The 21,532-nt window shown below is 43.4% G+C and overlaps 4 protein-coding genes and 1 non-coding gene across 10 annotated transcripts in view; 3 read left to right on the top strand and 2 right to left on the bottom strand.

Annotated features, from left to right (window-relative positions):
* Positions 1–340: 340 nt before the first annotated feature.
* Positions 341–4,309, top strand: LOC116849551 (T-complex protein 1 subunit eta). Its single transcript, XM_032826806.1, has 6 exons — positions 341–502; positions 1,087–1,347; positions 1,786–2,115; positions 2,443–2,915; positions 3,086–3,355; positions 3,559–4,309. Exons 1-6 carry the CDS (start codon positions 500–502, stop codon positions 3,845–3,847), a joined length of 1,626 nt encoding a protein of 541 aa, XP_032682697.1. The 5' UTR covers positions 341–499; the 3' UTR covers positions 3,848–4,309.
* Positions 4,299–6,985, bottom strand: LOC116849552 (E3 ubiquitin-protein ligase RNF8-like). The gene is made up of 4 exons (XM_032826807.1): positions 6,497–6,985; positions 5,522–6,377; positions 4,840–5,262; positions 4,299–4,771 (listed from the first exon to the last, which is right to left on the bottom strand). The coding sequence occupies exons 1-4, from the start codon at positions 6,602–6,604 to the stop codon at positions 4,746–4,748; spliced, it is 1,413 nt and encodes a 470-aa protein (XP_032682698.1). The 5' UTR covers positions 6,605–6,985; the 3' UTR covers positions 4,299–4,745.
* Positions 6,986–8,090: 1,105 nt separating this feature from the next.
* Positions 8,091–8,163, top strand: Trnav-aac. The gene has a single exon. It is a non-coding gene; the product is annotated as a tRNA-Val (tRNA).
* Positions 8,164–8,280: 117 nt separating this feature from the next.
* On the bottom strand, positions 8,281–11,350 carry LOC116849510 (protein AAR2 homolog). Its single transcript, XM_032826713.1, has 6 exons — positions 11,043–11,350; positions 10,645–10,825; positions 10,370–10,485; positions 10,140–10,293; positions 9,284–9,562; positions 8,281–8,889 (listed from the first exon to the last, which is right to left on the bottom strand). Exons 2-6 carry the CDS (start codon positions 10,815–10,817, stop codon positions 8,481–8,483), a joined length of 1,131 nt encoding a protein of 376 aa, XP_032682604.1. The 5' UTR covers positions 10,818–10,825; positions 11,043–11,350; the 3' UTR covers positions 8,281–8,480.
* Positions 11,351–11,370: 20 nt separating this feature from the next.
* LOC116849509 (transcriptional coactivator YAP1-like) overlaps positions 11,371–21,532 on the top strand; it is a 22,497-nt gene continuing 12,335 nt past the window's right edge. The window contains exons 1-2 of one of the 6 annotated variants that reach the window (XM_032826710.1): positions 11,371–11,518; positions 12,518–14,255. In XM_032826710.1, coding sequence (XP_032682601.1) covers positions 13,507–14,255 — 749 coding nt within the window. In that variant the 5' untranslated portion in view covers positions 11,371–11,518; positions 12,518–13,506. Of the gene's footprint in view, positions 11,519–11,744; positions 14,256–21,532 lie in introns of those variants that run through there. The other 5 variants (XM_032826709.1, XM_032826708.1, XM_032826712.1 and 2 more) reach the window with 5 other exon arrangements.

Below are 21,532 nucleotides of genomic sequence, written 5' to 3'. Positions count from 1 at the left end.
ATACTAATCCATCATGAAGATATCACGCTTAAAGTTGAAAAGAGAAAATGAATTTTATTATGAAATGAAAAAATATAACATATTTTGTTATATCAAGAGATATTGTAACATATATTTTTAAGTATATTTACAAATAATGGATTATAGTATATTTCATTCGTAATCGTGTAACAATCTTTTTTTATATAAATAAAAAACAAGTTGCTCTAATAAACCAACCGTTTTCATCAACACGATCTCTCTCTTTTTCTTTGCTTTGTTACTAGCTTTTCGCCAATGAATAAACATTAGACACAGTATAAATCTTATCGTTTAAATTTGGTTCTTGTAAATGCGCAAGTTCTCGCAAGAGGTCCCCACTTAGAACCTACCTCCGACCGGAAGTTTCCATCTCTCGTCACTTTTCACCCTTGATTGATCTTTTGGTGTGTCGAAGCGTTAACGAGTTGAAAGTAGTAAGAATCTCGTGGACGCGTGATTTTTCATAAAAAAACGCAAAATGGTAAGTTCTAGTCGATAGAATAAATGCTACGAGATGATTATCAATGTATCATTCGCTTACTCAGCCACGTTTCACAGAATGCTTCATTTCTATAGATACTTGATAGCGACGTTTTACACATTGTTGTATATCATTTGTACTCTGATTTCACATTACATTACATTTTTACAATAAAGAATAGTCGACGCGATGACACGACAGTCAATTCGATTGCATTTTCGCGAGTCGATTTGTCGGCTTTATTGATCTGATATTCTAACCTTATAAGGACATTCATTTCGCCGCTACCTAACACACATACACACTTATACAGACACATGCCAGAAATACCGTCGATTTTAGTGATATAGTCGTCTTTTCTAAAAATTGTATTAAAAATATTCTCAGGAAAAAATAAATTTGTTTTATTTTGATTTTGAAATTTGCCAGACATCTTATAATTTAATTTATATAAATAATATACATTGTAAATTTAGGAGATGGAAAAACATGCAATATTATTGTTTTCTCAAAGATTATATATTTTTTTATGTAAAATTTAATATATACTTTGTTATAATTACTTTATTTTCAATTTTATATAGCAACCACAAATAATCTTATTGAAAGAAGGCACAGATGCATCTCAGGGCAAGCAACAATTGATATCCAATATAAATGCATGCCAGATTGTTGTTGAGGCTGTCAGGACCACTTTGGGTCCTCGTGGCATGGATAAGCTGATAGTAGATCAAAATGGAAAGAGCACCATCTCTAATGATGGTGCTACCATCTTAAAATTATTAGACATTATTCATCCAGCTGCAAAGATCTTGGTGGATATTGCAAAATCACAGGATGTAGAGGTAAGGACTATATTTATTTGTTTATTATTATTTATAAAATAATGTAACATTTATTTGTGTAATATTATACATACATACACACATACATACATACATACATACATACATACATACATACATACATACATACATACATACATACATACATATATATATATAAATTTATAAAAAGATTCATAAAAGTCATAAATTATATATTTTTTATGAATGTACATGAATATACATATAGTTATCATGTATATTTATACATTTATCATTTCTATATTCATGTATATGTATATTCATATATGTTTCAGAAATGTCTTAAATATCCTAATTGTACTATAGACAAAAATATTAAATAAAAGTAACAATAAAAAATTAGGGAGCAAAGAAGATGATAGGAAAAAGTATCTTTAGATATTACGCAAATATTACATCATTGTGTTCAATGTTCAGGTGGGAGATGGTACGACTAGCGTCGTCCTGTTGGCGGGAGAATTTTTGAAGCAGATGAAACCATTTATAGAAGAGGGTGTACATCCGCGTATAATCATCAAGGCGCTCCGTCGCGCCCTGCGATTAGCCGTGGATAAGATAAACGAGCTGAGCGTGAAGATAGACAAAAGTGATCTCAGCAAGCACATCAATCTCTTGGAGGAATGCGCGGCTACGTCGATGAGCTCGAAGCTGATACATCAGCAGAAGAAACACTTCAGCGAGCTGGTAGTCAAAGCCGTCCTTATGTTGGACGATTTGCTTCCGCTCAATATGATTGGTATTAAAAAGGTACGCATGTAACTTTTAAAACCCCTCAGTCCTTGCCGCCACCATCTTGATTTATGACGTCAAAAGCAAAAATATACGCTAAGAATTCTTGTGCTAAAAATACAGAGAAAAAATTTATTTATAAAGTGATCTATAAATTTTTATTTCTACATATTTTGGGACAACTTTTAGCGTATCTTTTTTTTCATTTCTGATGTCATCAGTCAAGATGGCTGCGACGAGGAGCCTGGAGTCTTGATCAAATTAAAACATCTTAAATAAAATTTGTATTAGATAAACATATTTATCTAATAAAAATTTCAACATTTCTAACAATGTACTTTGCAGATTTCCGGTGGTGCATTGGAGGACTCTGAACTGATACAAGGAGTCGCCTTCAAGAAGACCTTCTCTTACGCCGGATTCGAGATGCAGCCAAAGAAGTATCAGTCGTGCAAGATCGCACTGCTGAACATCGAGTTGGAGCTGAAGGCCGAGAGAGACAACGCGGAGGTGCGCGTTGACAACGTGACGGAGTATCAGCGAATCGTCGACGCGGAGTGGCAGATACTCTACAACAAGCTCGACCAAATTCACAAGAGCGGTGCAAAGGTCGTGCTGTCGAAGTTGCCGATTGGCGACGTCGCAACGCAGTACTTTGCGGATAGGGACATGTTCTGCGCCGGCAGAGTGCCCGACGAGGATCTCAAGAGGACAATGAAGGCGTGTGGCGGCGCAATCTTATCGACGGTGCATGATATCAAAGATTCCGACCTCGGACAATGTCAGACCTTCGAGGAGAAGCAGATCGGTGGCGAGAGGTAATCGATTTCAAACTTATAAGCATTCTTTACTTGTAAGTAGCAACGAGGGACTCCAAAAATCATCTTAGACTCGGAAGATGACTCAAATGCGGAAATCTGACTTTTGAGAGATTATTTCAATTGTTGATATCAAATATCATAATTGATCAATCGATTATATCTTTCAGGTTCAATATCTTCTACGAATGCTCGCGAGCGAAGACGTGCACGTTCATCTTGCGCGGAGGCGCCGAGCAATTCCTTGAGGAAACTGAGAGATCGCTCCATGATGCGATTATGGTCGTCAGACGCATGGTGAAGAATGATGCGGTGGTCGGCGGCGGCGGCGCGATTGAAATGGAGCTGTCCAAGACTCTGCGCGATTATTCCCGCACTATTGCGGGCAAAGAACAGCTCCTGATAGGAGCGACTGCGAGGGCTCTTGAAGTTATTCCGAGGTATGTTCAATGATCGTGATTTTTTCTTCTAACTTCAAAGCTTGCGAGGAATGAAGATTATGAAGCAATTTTAACAAGTCACTTGAAGTATTTCCAAGCACCTTTTTTAACTTTGAAATATTTAAAAGTTTTTACTTGTCATGAATTTACTCTGGAAGAAGACTCATCAACTATAACTGTTATAACACGTGCATCGTTCACAGGCAACTCTGCGACAACGCTGGCTTCGACGCGACGAATATTCTAAACAAATTGCGTCAGAAACACCACATGGGCATGCACTGGTACGGCGTAGACATCAACTCGGAAGATATTGCGGACAACATGCAAGACTGCGTCTGGGAACCCGCGGTGGTGAAGATCAACGCGTTGACAGCCGCGATCGAGGCCGCGTGTCTCATATTATCTGTCGACGAGACCATAAAGAATCCGAAGAGCACTCATGACGCGCCGCAACCGCCGATGGGACGCGGCATGGGCAGGCCCATGTAATGTCAAACGGACAAATAAATGTCTAATGAGTTATGGCTAAAATGCGAATCGAAAGCTATCGGAATAACGAATAATGCAAATAATGAGCCATTAATAACACCAGCAACGGTTGGCGCGATTAATAATTGAAGTGAATGAACAAATGAAATTTTATTCGAAAATTTGCTCGCGCAATGCCTAACTCTGGTTTGTCGGCCGTGTTCACTCGATTTTAAGAGAAAATTAATATAACGAAGCAAAGTATATTGCTTTTAATAACAAGAGCAATATCGCATTTACAAGATAAACATGGGAACGATGAGCAACGGCATATATGAGCGTACATGAATACTTGCAATTTTACTTTATCCAACGTTGTCGATCTACGCATTGTTCGTTGTACACATCGAATGAAACAGCATACGTTATCTAAGAAATCTGTTATTTTCAGTGGAAAAATAAAGTTTTGAAATTACGAGACAACCAATAGATTTTATAAAAAGAATGACCATATTAATTACACAGCGCTATACACGACGTTCCACACTCACGTATATTAAATAAAAATGTCAAAGAAAAAAACCGCGCTCAGGGAACTTCTTACAAAAATAAAACAAAATTTTAAGTCTGAGTACACAAAATAAACGGCACATTTCAATATGAATATTACATATACAGAGAGAGATATTGTAGGTGCCTTAGGCGGTAACGAATTATTATAACTAAAGCTAAGACTCCATACATGCGGTGAACTCCGGCAAAATGCTGCGGTGACTAATCAGAAACCAGGCGCAGATCGGGCTGCGGCAAGCTCCAGCATGAGCTTGGTTTCTGATTGGTCACCGCAGCATTTTGCCGGAGCTCACCGTATGGAGTCTTAACGCTTAATACTGTAATTCGTCTTGATGCGACACGTGTTTCAACGTCGTCTCTTCATCCCAATAACTGAAATACAACAATAGTCAGAGGCTGATGATTTCATTAAAACCAAACATCCAAAAATACTCTCTTACCTTTTCTTTCTTGCAGAAGCTCCTTCCTCTTCTTCTGTTGGTCGGCCGTCAAATTCTCGATCATACTCTCGATGAAATTGTCTAAAACTAACGATCTGTTCATCGACATCACCGGTTTCCTACAGACTGGACAATCCCTCCGTTTCTTGTACCACGCGTTTATGCAATGGTGGCAGAACGTGTGCATGCAATTCAAGGTTGTCGCGTTTACAAACAATTCCGAGCATATGCTGCACGTCAGCTGCTCGTCCATGATGTCGCTCACTTTCCCGAGAACACCTTCCTTAGTGTTCGTCTCTATGCTCTGACTGAATCCAGTCAAGTCGATTGTATCTAATATTTGAAATCCCTGAGGCTGATTCACATCCACGAGCTCCACGAATATGCAATTGTCGGACGAACTGGGCTCAGTTATCATGTTCGCTGAAAGTAAAAATTCAAGAAACTCAGTAACTTATAAAATACCCGCCTTTTACAACATTCGATGAGTTTATTTTCTCACTGCAAATAAATTATCATCTTTTTATATATGTTTTTGTTATAAACTTATGCTTATGTTAAAAATTTTTGTTACAATTTTATATATATATATATATATTAGTATTTGTGAGAAATAATACTACTAATCAACACCATACAATGGTGAGTAATTTGGAAAAACGTCGAACTCATCGAGACGTACCGTTCAATATCGCTTGCGAGGTTACCGCCTTTGCTTCTTGTTCCTTTAAGGCTTTCTCAGTCTTCTTCAGTCTTTCTTCCAGCATATTCTTCTCGTTCAACAGTTGAGCTTGAATAGTCTTCTCCTCATTCACTTTGCTCTCCATCATCCTTTTCCAATCAGCTTGCTGCTGTTCTCTCCATCTCTCCATTTGTTCTTTCATTTTCATCTCTAATATTTCCTTCTCTTGTTTGCTCATTTCCAATGCCTCTTGCCACTTCTGCTTCTCTTCATTTATTCTCAATTCGAACTGCTGTCTCTCATTCTCCAGTTTCTGCAGTAATTGAGAGTACATGCTGTGCAGATGTCGCTCCTGCATGTTACCTGCCTCTATTTTGCTCTCCAATGTCGCAATCTGTTTGATCAGATTTTCCTTGTCATCTTTGGCAGCTGCTTGCTGCGACAACAGTTCCTCAAGTTGCTGTTTCAACTCCTCTTGCTCCTTATGTTTGATTTCCAGCTTGTCTTTGAGCTCCTTCCTCTGACACTCTTGGTTCTCAGCAAAAGTCCTCTGCTTAGTGAGCATAGTATCGAGGACTTTCTCATCCAAACGTGGCCTCTTAACACAGTGACCTCTTTCAGCAAAACTAAACACATATTTGCACATTGAGTTACAACCAAATTGTATGATATCACCAGGATTAACTCGTTGTATTTCTCCTTGTTTAATGGTGAGATTATTGACAAACGTGGACGAGGAACTCAAGTTCTTCACGCTCCATTCGTCCTGGCCTTCGCATCTGAACACACAATGCTTTCTGGATACTGTGACGTCCAAGATGATCTCGTCATTATCTCTTGCTCGGCCGATTTTGAACTGTCAAAAGACGTGTCAAAAGACACGAAGCTGTGTCTCAGAAATTTACATGTACGTTTTCGTAGATTCATGCATAATTTATTCATCACTACTGATAATTGAATGAGTATTTCTCTAACCTCGTTTTTATCAATACGAATGAGCTCTTGCTGGTCGACTCTCGTGAGAAGTGGTTCGAGAACTTTCAGTTCCATCTGTTCGGTCGTAGGCCTTTTCGTGCGTTCCATCGTGCTTATTCGATAATCCCGAGCAACCGTGTCGAGCGTAAGACAACATCGGCCACAATGAACAAGTCGGAGGTCGCGCTCTACGCTTCTTCTTTGTGGAAAGTGCGCAATATGTCAAATTGAACGTCGAAACCTCGCGGAAGATTTCACGTGTTATCGCGCAGAACACAGTCGCAGCGGTAGAGAAGAACGGAGGGGCAGAGGGCGAGAAACTCTTGTTACAAACAAATCTGAACCGTGGCAAGACAAACTCTGCGACCCGCGAAAAGACGTCATGCGCAAATTGGACATTAATCAAACTCAAGGGCTGCGTTCACTTTGGGCGCTTATGCGCTGTAAGCGTCATTCTATCTCCTTCCCGCATGTAATGAGTGATAAAGATAGAATGACGCTTACAGCCCGTAAGCGTCCAAAGCGAACGCAGCCAAAATCTAGAAAACAATCTCTTCAGATCATGGAACATAGAAAAACTCAAGATTTATGCAGGATTCACATCGTGTCAATATCCGACGTACGACGTCCGATATCCAATAGGAGAACAGCTTTCTAATATAGAATTCAATTCTCCATTGAAAAGCTATTCTTTTATTGGATATCGGACGTCATATGTCGAATATCGATATGAATCCTGTGTTGATTCTAGCCAAATATTGAAGGAAGGAAGGAATCCTGTGTTGAGATTAGGCGAGTTTTTTAATTCATCGATGAATCCATCGCGTAAATACAGCGAAACATTGCATTTGCGCATCATGCGATGGATCCATCAATGAATTAAAAACTCGACCATTCTGTAACTCGTTATTGGAGTTAACGACAGTTTCATTATCGTTGTGCAGCTTTTGTATATCGTAAAAAAGCTGCGTAATGATAACGAAACTGTCGTTAACTCTAATAACGAGTTACAGAATCCCAGCACCGGATCTTTATTCTTGAAATAGTTGTGTATACGTAAGTTGTACTACGCAGGTTTAATCATACCATAAAATAACTGCGCAATGAAAATTACGTATACGCAAAAATTTCAGGAATATGGGCCCTGCATTATATCCAATTTCTTTACCTCCGATTAACTTTAGCTACCAGTTATTCTATTTGAATTGGCCAATCATAGAGCGAGTTTTTAATTCATCAATGGATCCATCGTCTATATTTATGGTTGCATGAAAAAAAATTTTTATTTACCGACCGTCTATAAAAAGCTTTTTATTTACCGACCACTGGTAAATAAACAATTTTTTATTATTTCATGCAACTTTTTAGCACGCATTACGCATTCACTAACATTTGTGCTTTCAATCTGTAATAGCACTTTCAATTTAATGCATTTAATTGAAAGAAAAGAGAAATTTACGGAATTACGTTATGTCAGTATCCACTATCGTCTTAAACATAGCAAAATGAAGAAATGTTATATTGGAACGTTTTTTTTAGATTTTTAGAACACATTCACTGTTCAACTCCTTTCACAAAGAGTAAGACACCAAGTGTTTCCGTGGTGTAGTGGTTATCACATCCGCCTAACACGCGGAAGGTCCCCGGTTCGATCCCGGGCGGAAACACACACTTACTTTTTGACATTTTTTTATTATTAAAAATACTTATTATTTTTATTTTGTATTATATCGGTATACAGCATACTCTTAAGAAAAAGGATAGAGAAAAGAGACACTTTGGTATCCTGTACTTATTACGAAAATGTATTATTTATTTAGTATAATTAAATACATTAATATAATTAAAAAATGCGATAAGACTTTACATCGTTCACACGTGCAAGTGCGCATCGAATCCTATACAACTTATAATTGTTTATAAATCACATCGATAAATTACAATAGCATAAAAGAAGAGAGAGAGAATAACGTTTTGCGCACGCTCACGCCAAAGTCACGACCACGGGTGCCTCGTCGTCCGCGTCCTCGAGCAAATTCGAAAAGTCCCACAAGAATTTCGCGGTCAAACGTTCTTGCAAGCGCTTCGCGTAGGACTTCAGCCGACCATCCACCTCAGTGTTCGACTCGATGTTACCAAACAGTTTGCATAGCTTTTGATACACGAAATTGTTGCTCGCCACGATGTCGCACAGTATTTCCTCCGGCACATACGACAGCTCTACTTCCAAAGCCTGTAAGAATTCTATGTAAACGGAACGATACTGGGGGATCGCGTGGTCCGCGTCACAGATAAGCGACACAAGTTTCTTCCATTGTTCGAACGCGTCCAAGCTTTGACCAGCCAGGAAACAGACGAACGTCAGTTGCATCTCGCCGATGATCTCAACAGGCCTGAAGAAAAAAATACGCGCCGGTATTATATATATCAAAATAAAAAATAAACCTTTCTATAAGGAGACCCGTGCATATAAGTATACTGTTTATCATATTCTAATGTACTGTATTCCAATTATAAATTATATTCCACTTATAAAAATTCTTTTGTTAATATCTTTTTAATAAATAAAGAGCGTCGATTAAGATCTTTTGCACGTTACTCAGGGATGTAATCTTGATAACATATATCAAGGTCAAGGTCATAGGAAGTGGGTTTCTTAAAGATTTACTCAAAATAATATCATATATAACAATATAGTACATATAGCACATTAGAAAAACAGAAGAGTCAGTTAACGAGAGGTTCTTGCTACAAAAGTTAATAATAAGTGGTATTTCCAAAACTCACTCTCGCAATTTTCTCAGGGTAGCGCTTAAGGCGTAACTGGAATCGAGAAAGTGCCGTGTGATCTCGCTGGGAGTCGCATCGTCGGGGTAACGTTTGTCTGGTATTTCTGTGAGCCTAAGTTCTGTTCCTGGCTTTGGTTTCAAGTCTGGTAACAGCTCCTCTTCCTTGTCTTCTACCGTAAACTTTCCGGACCTCCTCCGTTTCTTGCACTCGGACTCTCCGCCGCGCGGTCTCAAAGCGTCACTACAGTGCTCCAATTCCAGCGCGGATCGCACGTAGCTGAAAAAGAATTTGAGAACGTTTTAGTGTTCACGTAACGCCTATGTATCGAACCATGTATTAAGGATTGCAATCAGGTCAGTCGAATCATCTAAATCTTGATTACACTTTATTTGATTGATCCGGTTGCAATCCTCAATCCATAGTCTGATGCGAGTATCAAGGCTCTCGGTCCTTCGCCGGGTCTATCTTGATTTCTGACGTCAGAAGAGTGAAGAAACGCATGCCTAAAATTCCTGCAAAATACTCCAAAATTAAAAAATATGTCTAGAAAGTGATACTTGCAATAGATTAAGCATACTTCTAAAATACTCCTTTTTTCAATAAACAAGCATAAAATTAACGTGACCAAATATTGAGAAAATGTAGGCTGCATTACGTTAATTTTATTAATTGCTAGAGTGAAAGGAAAGTATTTGGAGTATATTAGAGGTGTGCTCATTTTGTGAATATATATTTTTTCTTTAACATGTTTTGCAGGAACTTTGAGCATACATTTTCTTGCTTCTGATGTCATCAATCAAGAGTTCCTCAGTAAGGGGCCAGGAATTTTAGAGATATTCATATTTTTCCTCACCCACACAGTGGAGAACATCTTTCCATGAGAGACACGTTAATCTTGCTTATCAATTCTGACCATTGTTTCCAAATTTCATATGGATATGGCCCTAAATACCTATCCAAATCTTTCAAGTTATCCTTCAGCTTCTGAACTGTCTCTTCAGGTACAGCTGTTGTTTAAAGATCTCATGTGGAATTTTGTATACAGGATAATGTGAGTTGCAAATAACAATTGTGTTTACTTACATTCTGAGCTGATTTCTTCTTCCTTGCTGTCCCATTTCTTTACTAATAACTCGCACTTTTTAAAGTCATGAAGAAAACCAACTCTTGGTGCCATCTCACCAAATTCATTTACAGCACTGTTAGAATAGAAATAATATTGGATCAATCAAGATTAGAATGAGAACAGAAAGATTGTTGGATAATCACTCAATATATTGATTGAGTATTGATGTATGCAAAGAAACATCTCTATGAGCATGATTCTATAAAAGCTAAAGTTATAAGGCATACTTTACCTATAGTGCACGTAATGAATCCCAGGTGGGATCATTTTAATGCCTTTAAAGTTCCCTTCCGTGTTCCATGACTTTATGTCGATTCCAATATCAGTGCCTACTGGTACGTCCAGCAAAATCAATGTGGCACCTTGAGTGAACAGGGTTTGCGCAACATTTTGGTCCATTTCCATCTTGTATCCTGATTGTATTTTTCTTTTACAACTGTATTCGCATTTTTTATGTAACCGACACAAGCAAATGTCTCTTGTGACATCAAATAATTTTTAACAGCATACACAATAAAAATTTTATATGTAAACCTTAACTTTTACAGCACTATAACTCCTTAACATAATCTAATATTTGTTCAACCGCACAATATCACAACGAAAAATATCTAAAATAAGTCCACTTACTCGGACATTAACAGATTAGTCATTTAACATTTATTGTAAATCATCCAACGCATATTAACAATCAGCAAACTGTTTATTATTAACAGGTAAAATATGCTTCAACGAGTAGCGACATCTATGGAGCGAGCGCTAAAAATTCGCCTGACTCGTCGTTGAGTAGCTCCACTCGAAACTAGCGAGCCATCCGACTCGCCGTTGAGTCGTACTACCTCGATTTTCCGGCGGTGACAGTGGAGGCTCGTAGCGGAGACTTTAAGAATTAAAGTAACGGGTTCGGTCATAACGGGTCGTTCAGTCGAGATTGGCTGTTGGATAGGGAATCCTGAAACTACTCGAAGAAGACTTTCGCGTGTCGGACGCGAAATCCAGCAAAACGTCGACATGATTCCACATTTAACCGCTACATCCCGTGCCGGCCGTGAACAGTCGCAGGGCGACTCCCATCTCGACGAGCCTCCGAGCAGGTGGAAGAAATCGTAAGTACGACATTCCGCGCGTGCTGAGGTTCACCGAAAGCAGGGGAACGCGACGTATCCCCACTCCTGAACGCTCCTTGGTCTCTCTCTCCCACTACCGAGACCTGTTCCGGATGGTCAGTAGGTTGCCAGAAAGGAGCAACAGGCTGATACGCCTTGCCTCGCTTGCACGGCTACGGGGAGGTGCGCAGCGACTTCTGTGCCGCGACACAACACACCAGCGCGCAGTAGCGGCGGGCGCAGTGGGAGAGAGGAAGACAGACTGAGGGAGAAAGGGAGAGATACCGTTTCCCCGCGATCACGGAGACGCGCGTGCACACACGACGAGTGTCAACGCGACGCGACGCAACGCAGCGCAGCGCAGCGCAACGGGACGCGCAGCGGTGACGGTGCTGGATCCCCAGTCGTGACATCGTGCACCAGAAGCGGACACGCGTACGGACGGACAGACAGACAGACGGGCGGCGCGGCGAGGTCGAGTCGGGCCGCGAATAATCCGAGAAGAATATAGCCGTGCGGCCTCTCCCCTTCCCCGTCAGCGCGTCGCGTCGCGTCGGGTTCGCGTTCGTTCGCCAACGAGCGAGTGAGCGAGCGAACGAACGCGACTTCCTCCGAGGGCCTTCTCATGCCGGAGCCTCGCCATCATCGTCCAGTCGTTTCGCCGAGGCAGGAGCGATCGCGATCCTGAGATCGTCTCACCGCGATTGTCGCGTCCGCCGCGTGTGTGTGTGTGTGTGTGTGTGTGTGTGCACGCGCGCGCGCGCGCGCAGTGCCGTAATCGTCGAGCGGTGGGTATCACGTATAATCATCATCGTCGTCGTCGTCAGCAGCAACCGTGCTCGTCGAGGTAGTCGTCCTCTCGTCGTCATCGTCATCGCCGTTCGGAGAACTCGAAGAGAACGGAACGACGAGAGTGTGTTCGTTTTCCCCTTCCTCTTCCCTCCCTCCGTTCTAAACTGTGATTTGATCCTCCTTCTCTCTCTCTTTTCGAATGTGCAGTGTGATCTGTCGGCCGACCACCCGGACGTCAACGTCGTCGTCGCCGCCGCCGTCGTCGTCGTCGTGGCTACATCGCCGACGTGCGTCGTCATCGGCTAAGAGGCCAGTAGCGCTGCTGTGGTGAACGCGAGGTGGGAACTTCTTCGGATTGCGTCTGAGAGAGAGAGAAGGAGAGTGAGCAGCGCGCTCGCTCTCTCTGTTCCTCCCACTCTGCGTCTCTCTCTCTCTCTCTCTCTCTCTCTCTCTCTCTCTCTCTCTCTCTTTTTTCTCGGGTCGCGTTTCCTGCGCTCTCGCACGCGCTCGAGAGTCCACGCAGGTAGGGCGAGCCGATACCAGCCAGCCGGAGAGGTGGGATTGACTGCGAGGAGAGCGAGTTTCGTAGTCGCGACCGGTGTTGGCCGCCCGTAACGCGCAGATCGGCGAGCGCGATCGGGCGTGAGACGAGGAGGCAGCAGGGGGCGAGAGAGGTGGGCTACGAGGGGACCATCCTCGTCGGTATCGCGGAGGACGACGCTGCTGGTGGTCGTGGCGACGGCGACGGTGGAGTTACCCCGGTGATTTGATTCCACCACGGTGAAATAATGCGCAGGTGAAGAACGGAGGAGGAGGAGGAGGAGGAGAAGAAGAAGAAGAAGGAGAAGAGAAGAAGAATACCACCGAAGTCGTCGTCGTTGTGGGAACGAGAGGAGAGGTGTTCGCGGAGAAGAGCACGCAGCAAGATCCCTGCATCGTACGCGCTTACGTAGGTGCGTGAGGGAAGAAATTAACGGAGTGAAGAAAAAGGAAGAGAAGGAATCACAGAAACAGCCGCGATCCGAAGCGACGCAGCAGCAGGAGGAACAACGCAGAAGAGGAGGAGGAGAACGTGGAGGTGATATCGGACGAGAAAAGAAAGACAAAGAGATAGTCCAGGCGAACGAGGTAGAAGAGCCAGCGAGCGAACGAACGAGCAAACGAGCAAGTTAGCTAGCTAACGTGCGTGAGTCAAAATGGCGCTGAACCAGGACGTGGACCAGTTGACCAAGAGCAACCTCGTGGTAAGGGTCGACCAGAATTCCGAGTCAGACCTGCAGGCGCTGTTCGACACCGTGCTGAAGCCCGACTCGGCGCGGGTGCCGCTGACGGTGCCGCTGCGCATGCGCAAGCTGCCGGACTCCTTCTTCACTCCACCGTCCACCGGCAGCAAGAGCCCGTCGATCTCGCACTCGCGCGAGAACTCCGCGGATTCCGCGTTCGGCACCGCCGCCGCGACACCGAGCAACGCCGGCGGCGGCGGCGGCGGCGGCGGTAGCGCGCCCAACGGCGGCGCGAACGGCAGCGGTGGCGGCGCAGGAGGCGCGGGTGGCGGCGCAGGCGGTGGTAACGCTGCCACAGACGCCGGTGGTGCCGGTGCGGGTGGCGGCGGCGCAGGCGGTGGCGGAGGCGCCGCCGGAGGCGGCGGTGCGGGCGCGAACAGCGCCGCAGGTGCGGCCGCGGCAGCCGCTGCGGCCGCCGCCGCCGCCGCAGCCGGCCTCACCGTCGCTCATCCCCGCGCCCATAGCAGCCCAGCCTCCCTTCAGCAGACGTACGCCTCAGCGCAGCAGGCGCCGCAGCACGCGCCGCAGCCGCACGCGCGTCACCACCACCATCATCAGAAACAGCGCAGCTACGACGTCATCAGCACGGTCGACGACCTGGGCCCGTTGCCGCAGGGATGGGAGCAGGCGCGCACCCCCGAGGGCCAGATCTACTTCCTCAAGTGAGTAAGAGAGCATGTCTTTCTTTTGCCTCCGCTTCGCTCTCCTTCCCCGTTTCTAGCCCCCTCGAGAGAAGGATGCGTTTCTCCGTTATCCAGACACTCTGGTGGATTCCACCATCGTGATTAGCGTTTCGGGGCTTTCAGGTAGTCGGACGACTCGAGTTTATCTCGGCAGATAGGCAGATTGTTGAACGGCTCAGGTAGATAGAAGCGTCGCAGGTAGCAGTGGTGGCGGCCGATCGAGCTCGACAGGTCGCTATGACCGTGCGAGACGCGTCGCTCGGTCAGCCGGCGGCATTTGAATCTATACTCGAGGAAATGATCGCTAACTTTCGTAGATCGGCAGGTCTGACATGATTGATAGGAGGTAATTACTGATATTCTACCAATTATATGGATATGATTATGGAATTACATTGTAGACTTAGTGGGTAGAAAATTTGTAACGCTCCTTCTTTCGATAGACCTTCCGAATGCATTTGGCATTTAACTGGCAAATTGATCTTCTCAGAATTGTTAAGAAATAAATTCTCTTTTATTACACATATAGATGCGCTTTGTGATTTATTGAAAACAAGTGTGTTGCGATCTTTCTGCCATCAATCATACTGACGTTCTTCGAGTTTTCAGTATTCGGGTCCGTTGTATCAAATTTCCACTTGACGCGAAACGAAAGAGAAACAATCGAGCAGGTTTAAGCGATTTGGGAAACGGAGTTTCGACATAGTACGCTCCTGGACTTTGCTCTCTCTTTCTCTTTCTTGCTGGCTCTCTCGCTCTCGGCTCTCCGATGCCTTCGCAGGTATGCCTCTTAGGCCTCCCACCATGCGTCTCAGCTTCCCAACCTGATCCACCTGCGCCGCCGTGACTGCCGGGGGATTCTCACATGTCACCTGTCGTGGGAAACTCCGCTGTTGTGTCGCTCGCTCCGTCGTCCCCTTCGTCCTTCTTTCCCCTCTGCCTTCATCGTCCTCTACCTCCCCGTGGTTGACCCTACAGACTTTATGCGGTTGATGCTTTTCTCTTTCTTTCTTTCTCTCTCTCTCTCTCTCTCTCTCTCTCTCTCTCTCTCTCTCTCTTTCTCTTATTTTTTTCTTGGATTTGGAAGCATCCCTTTTGTCGTCCGTTACTCGCCACAACGTAAGAGAAGAAGCAACTCGCATCTTCTCGAAACTCCCCGGATCTCGAATATCCGAATTCGTTCGATGGAGACCCGAACGTGTCGTCCGCGCTTCCAAGTCGGCGGGGGCGACAAAGTCCAACGAGGCGAGGAGGATTTATGAGATTACGCGGGGGAGAGGACAGGACGCCGGATCGACCATTTATTCTTCGGCTTCCACGAACTTTCGGCCGCCATCCGCGCATCTCATCTCGTCCCGTCTCTCTGTCACAGGCGCAAGAGCAAGGCGATTTCCCGGCTTACTTTGACATCTTTTTCGGCATCCGCATCCACGTATCCCTCTGCCCTCCCATCTCTCCTCGTCTCTTTATCTGCAAATGTACTCTGTCGAGCCGCCCGCGAAGAAAGAGATCCCCACGGGAGACTAACCTGTTCGTTCAAAGATTTTACCTGCAGCCACCGGTCCGACTCACCGGCCGTGTATTTGTGCGAATTCGCCCCTGCTTTTTTACCTGCTGTCGAAAATCGTGAGAAGGTAAACCCTATATGTGACCGTTTCACTTTCAAGAAGAACGTGTCCCGACATGCTTAGGAGACTGCGAACTGTACTACGCGCTCTTCTTCAGAAAAGAAAAAAAGAATAGGATTTGCCAAAGATAATTTATTAGGTTCGCATAAAAGGTCTGTCGTGTTTGTCAAATATAAACGAAAAACATAAATTATACAATTTCGAAGAAGTAATAATTTTTACAAATAGCATATTTTCTCTTTTGTAGAATATCACACTAATCGTGTGAAGGAGCGCGTAAATTTCGCATCATGTTTCTTTTTTTTTAATTTTTACGACTAAAACGAACAATATCTAAAAGACAGAGGGAGAGAATATTTAAATCTGGAAATAAAAAGATATTTACTCGATGGATACTGATAACATATTTATTTACATCTAAATCTCTTTGTTTCAGTAGAGTAAACAATTGTGCTTTCATGAAAAGTTAAGTTTTTAAGAAAATGTATACTTTCTTATTTGAAAAATACTCTCTTACATCTCTCTTACATCAGCAAATATGTTGTTATCTGGCGCGCATGATTGCTTTTTATTTCATAGATATTTTTTCTCTCAGAGTAGCCGTAGAATGCCTCGGAGCATTTAACGGATCCTGCCACATGAATCTCCTCTCCGACGATCCCTTGGCGCAATTTTTTAATAGAGCGGATTTTTCGATTCGCGCGGCAAAGGAAGTGCGGGAATTATTACATAAATCCACCGTGGAGTATTCGCGCGCGTATTACGATCATCTCACCTTCGCACTTTCACGTGTACGCGGAGCCGCGACTAGGATCGCCCGGGGTTTCCGGCTTCGCGCCGAAAGCGCGCATCCAGACATTTCGCTCGACAAGTGCGGAGCTGCTGTCTTCTTTTCCCAGTCGAAATTCTAGTGCGATTCTTTGTTGTTACGCCACCGGGTCCCTCGGCCGGGCAACGCGCGCGAATTTACGCGCGATTCGAAAGCCCACCGTCGCCTTCCCCGTCGTCGCGCACTCACTCCCGATGCGGCGAATGAAATAGAGAAAAAAAATGAGAGGGACAGAGAGAGAGAAAGAGAGCAAGAGAGGAGGGAGGGAGGAAGGAAAAGGCGGCGAAGGAGAGGAAGCGGCCGCAGCTTGTCGCGCTTCGCCGATCGAGTCCGACGATTAATTATTTATCCCGCCATCGCGTCGACACGCACTACACACACACACACACCCAGACACAAGCACGTATATTCGTCTGTCGTATGTGTGGTTTGTATTTCCGCCGTTATCGGTGAACCGCGTCACAGTCCTTTTGTCACGAGCCTTTCGATCGCTGATGCGGCGCAGATAATTCGCGATTATCGCTGCGCTCTTCAGGTGTACGAGGACGCCTCGTCGTCTTGTCTACGTCGCGTCGATTTGGCGATATTTTCAACACGTAAACCAGCAAGTAAACAGAACGTTATTTGAAGAAATTATTTGAGAATTGTGTCGTGAGAGTTGCATCATGATTCCTTGTCTTAGACCCTGTGGTGCTTGCAAAAGGTCATAACTAGATGTACACCGAGAGAAAAATGATCTTAAAATCAATAAATATTTCCTTGGTGGGTGCCATTAACATATTTACTTAAATCTACATTCTCTTAAATCAAATATTGTTTACTTGATTTAAATAAACAATATTTGATTTAAGTAAAGAGAATGTAGATTTAAGTAAATATGTTAATGGCACCCACCAAGGAAATATTTGTTGATTTTAAGATAATTTTTCTCTCAGTGTAGCAGCGACTCAATAATTGCTTTTCTTTAAGTCGTTATTTAGTCCTTAAGCGTTGGTCACACTCGATCAGAGAATTGATAGTTGACAATTCGTAGTTTCGAGCAAAACGTTATATTTAACGCGAGTCGTGGCTTGATCCCAGCCAACCCCATCGACATTTGCGACAAAACGCAACATCCATAAGATGAATGCCGCATTGCACATTTTTCCTGTAAGGGAATTAATTTAAACTATAAATATTCTTCGGATGGTTCCTTCTTCTCCGCGTTGGGGTTGGGAAAGGGTTGGGGTTCTTCCTTGTCCCAAGGAAGAAGTTGCAATTTTTCGTGCAAAAGACGCGCACTCCGCGTTTTCCACGACGTGGCGCGAGAAGGTGCGCCCGCGCGCACCTCGCGGAAGCGCAGCGCGGCGCGTTTCTTTTTTCTTCTCTCTCGCTTTTTCTCACTTTTTCCTCTTTTCCTTTCTTTTCTTTTGTTCTTTTTTTTCGGTAGGCGTAATACGAGGCGCGCAGCGAGCGTGTGAGCGACCCGGTAACGCGCTCCGCAAAGTGCAGCGAAGCGAATTGCACGCTCGTTGCACTGCGCGGTAATGAGCATCGCGCGCGCGGGGGAAGGCTCCGACGTCGCCGACGTCGCCGTCGTCGTCTTCTCATCTCTTTTCCCCTAATAATATGACGCTAACAGCGCAGTGTGTCTGCTAATTGTAACAACGACTAGGCAATATTGCGACGTTGCGTGTGTATAATATGTAACACGCGTTACACACTGCGGACCTCTCGTGTCTGTGGATTTCACGTTACGTGCACTGAGAGAAAAGACAATGGCTAATCTCATTTCACTGATAGCCATTTCCGGCGCCGATCAAGTTTCTTCTAACAAAAATAAGCGACAATGTGCAATTAATGTTATCATCGCTGAAGCTATATAGCAGCGTTTTTACTGGAAAACTAGTCTGGCTGTAATTACTTCACTGGGCAGCCACAATCACAAGTGCCAGACACTTTTCTCGCGGCGTGGGAGCAGAGAGTCAGTCCTACTGAAATTGTAGTAACTTCAGACGCGTCGATCATATTTTTTTTGTTATCCCAACAAAGAAGCAAGACGCTTGAGATTCGTGTGGCAGGATCCGCTAAATGCTCCGAGACATTCTACGGCTACACTGAGAGAAAAAAGATCTAAGAAAGAAAAAGCAATCATGCGCGCCAGGTACCGACAACAACATATTTGCTTGTGCTGATGTAAGAGAGATGTATTTTTCAAATTAGAAAGTATACACATTTTCTTAAAAACTTAACTTTTCATCAAAGCACACGGAAAAAAAAAATTTGCTTGAATTAACCAAATATCTGGTCGAATATGAACGATCCAGAAATTCCGATTGAAGTAAGCCGAATTCTGTTTAAGTTAACAAGATTTTTGGTGAACTAACCAAACATGTTATTGGTTATTAAACCAGACATGTTTAGTTTAGTCTATCAAAAATCTTGTTAACTTAAACAGAATTCGGGTTACTTCAATCGGAATTTCTGGATCGTTCATATTCGACCAGATATTTGGTTAACTCAATCAAATCTTTTTTTCCGTGCACAACTGTTTATTCTATTGAAACAAACCACAACTATTGCATCAAAGCACAATTGTTTGTTCTGTTAAAACAAAAAGATTTAGATCAAGTAAATATGTTGTCAGTACACTGAGAGAAAAGACTGGTAACTATAACAAACTGCATTTAGTTACAGAAATTCGTTGGATCCTTAGTAACTAATACTAAATATGATAATAATTGCCAAATATTTAATAGATTGGGAGTATGACGTAATTGCATTCACAGTAACATCAATTAAATAATTTAGTAATAATTTAGTAATAATTTAGTAATTATTTAATGTTAAATATTTAATATGAAATATATTACAGTTATGAACAGATATTTGATAATTGTTATGAAATTATTATATCCCATGTAATAAAAAATTCAGTAGGTACAAGTTCTATTTTGTTACCAATATAAGTATGTTTTGTTGCAGCACAACGAAAAATTCATTCATTTGCAGTTATTACATCGTTTCAATATCTATTATTACAGATGATTGGTTGAACCTATCAAAAATTTTGTAACTATTACAAAATCGCTTATTTTGCTCACCTATATTCAATAAGTTTTATTTACCAAATATATTCTGGAATCAAATAAATTTTACTTCTGTCAAATAAATAATTTATTTTACAGAACTAAATTAATTAATAAGTATTGGCTTTGGCCGGCTATATTTACGTCTACCATTTAGTAATAGTAACCAAATTTTGATAATATTTATTAAATTCTTCTCTCAGTGTACCCATCGAATAAACAACGCGTCGATACAAGATTATCCTCGCTAACGCCAAACACTCTTCTCCTAGTGTATGCACGTGCGTGCACAGGTGCACGTACGTTCGGAAGATGGTGAAAAAAAAAGGAACTCGCGAAAAAGCTGGAACACACGGTCGCTCAGGAGAGTTATTCACGTCCTCGCGAGACGTGAAAGCGCGCAAGACCGCCTTGCGTATCTCTTTGATTAACGCCACCGTCGTTCGTAACGGCGTCGCATAAACGGCGACGTCGATTCGAATTATCCGGAACATCGAGAAGCACAAAGCCCATTTTCTCGTGCCCCAACCTCCTCCTCCTCCTCCCAGCTCGTCCAAGCCGTTCTCTCCTTCTCTCGGCCTTTCTTCTTCTCTCTCGCGTTCCTCTTCGCGCGCTCCTTCGTCCAATTACCGTCGCCGGCCGCGTCTCCGCGCTTTTGGATCTTGTCCAGCGCCGGGACTTATTAGAATCTAATTTGCGTAATTGAAACGTGACTTGTGCCGCGAATGAGCCGAGCGCTCGTTCGCTCGTTCGTTCGTTCGTTCGTTCGTTCGTTCGTCCGTCCGCTCGCTCGCTTCGTGATTTTGGATCGCGCTGCGCCGTGTATTAATATCGCGCCCACTCTGCATCCTTATTAGAGAAAGTACCTAGCGACGGGCCCAGCCGCGTATTTTTAGCCCTTCGACATCCCGTCGATCGCGTCTTTATTTTCCCTCGGATTCCCTTCTTCCCCTCCCCCTTTCTCCGGAAACGTCGAAGGAACGGAAACTCAATTGGAAATTTAATTGCCTTTAACTGTTCTCAGACATTTTAACGTTAGTTACCGCACCTGAGGCGGAAGAGAATTACATTAGGTGCTTACAAAGGTTTATATGATTACGAATGGTAGATGGCTGTAGCAACGACTTAGTGATTGTTTTCCTTTAAGTTGCTTTTGGGTTTTTAAATGTTCATCATACTCGATCAGAATTGATAGTTGACGATTCATAGTTTGCGAACAAAAAGTTGCATTTAACGCGATTGAAGGTGGAACCAGATAAGCACTACACGCTTTGCTACTTTAATCGACGTAAAATTACTGCAACAACTAAAAGATTGATTTGTAAGATCTATGGAGAGAATATTCTACCTGCTGTCCACCATAATTATGGTATTTGAATATGGGTTTATAGTTGCAAATACTAAGTATGCTACCAACTTTTTTATGTAGATTTGTATTACACATTGTGATACAAGAAGTTCAAGCAAGTAAATCGCGTTGGGCGAGTAACTTTAATAATATTTAATAGAGAATGCGCGCGGGATCCCGTCGAGTGTGTTTTAAGTGAAAAGAAGCAGGAGAAGGACAACTCGTCCTCGGTCCGACGGCCTTTTTTATCGCAAAAACTCCGTGTTCTGTTTCGCGAGCGAGCGCGAAGAAAACATCGCTCTTTTTTTTTCCGTGTCCCGCGCCTCGAGGCTCGTGCAAACAATTCCGGTTCGGACTACTAGCCTCCGCCGCCCCCCCCCCCC

Source organism: Odontomachus brunneus, unplaced genomic scaffold, assembly GCF_010583005.1.
Source record: "Odontomachus brunneus isolate Ranch 3 - 2012 unplaced genomic scaffold, Obru_v1 Obru_scaffold_118, whole genome shotgun sequence".
In the NCBI taxonomy this organism is placed as follows: domain Eukaryota; kingdom Metazoa; phylum Arthropoda; class Insecta; order Hymenoptera; family Formicidae; genus Odontomachus; species Odontomachus brunneus.
This window is presented reverse-complemented; position numbering and strand designations above follow the sequence as displayed.

Bases quoted from the DNA above. Each gene is read 5' to 3' on its own strand.
- LOC116849551 (XM_032826806.1), top strand. The intron at 2,116-2,442 runs GTACGCATGTAA...TGTACTTTGCAG, and splicing joins ATATGATTGGTATTAAAAAG to ATTTCCGGTGGTGCATTGGA. The intron at 2,916-3,085 runs GTAATCGATTTC...TATATCTTTCAG, and splicing joins AAGCAGATCGGTGGCGAGAG to GTTCAATATCTTCTACGAAT.
- LOC116849552 (XM_032826807.1), bottom strand. From the start codon at position 6,604: ATGGAACGCACGAAAAGGCCTACGACCGAACAGATGGAACTGAAAGTT. The intron at 6,378-6,496 runs GTTAGAGAAATA...GTCTTTTGACAG, and splicing joins TTCGTATTGATAAAAACGAG to TTCAAAATCGGCCGAGCAAG. The intron at 4,772-4,839 runs GTAAGAGAGTAT...GTTGTATTTCAG, and splicing joins GCTTCTGCAAGAAAGAAAAG to TTATTGGGATGAAGAGACGA.
- LOC116849510 (XM_032826713.1), bottom strand. From the start codon at position 10,817: ATGGAAATGGACCAAAATGTTGCGCAAACCCTGTTCACTCAAGGTGCC. The intron at 10,486-10,644 runs GTAAAGTATGCC...CTATTCTAACAG, and splicing joins ATTCATTACGTGCACTATAG to TGCTGTAAATGAATTTGGTG. The intron at 9,563-10,139 runs GTGAGGAAAAAT...ATTCTTTTTCAG, and splicing joins AGATGTTCTCCACTGTGTGG to CTACGTGCGATCCGCGCTGG.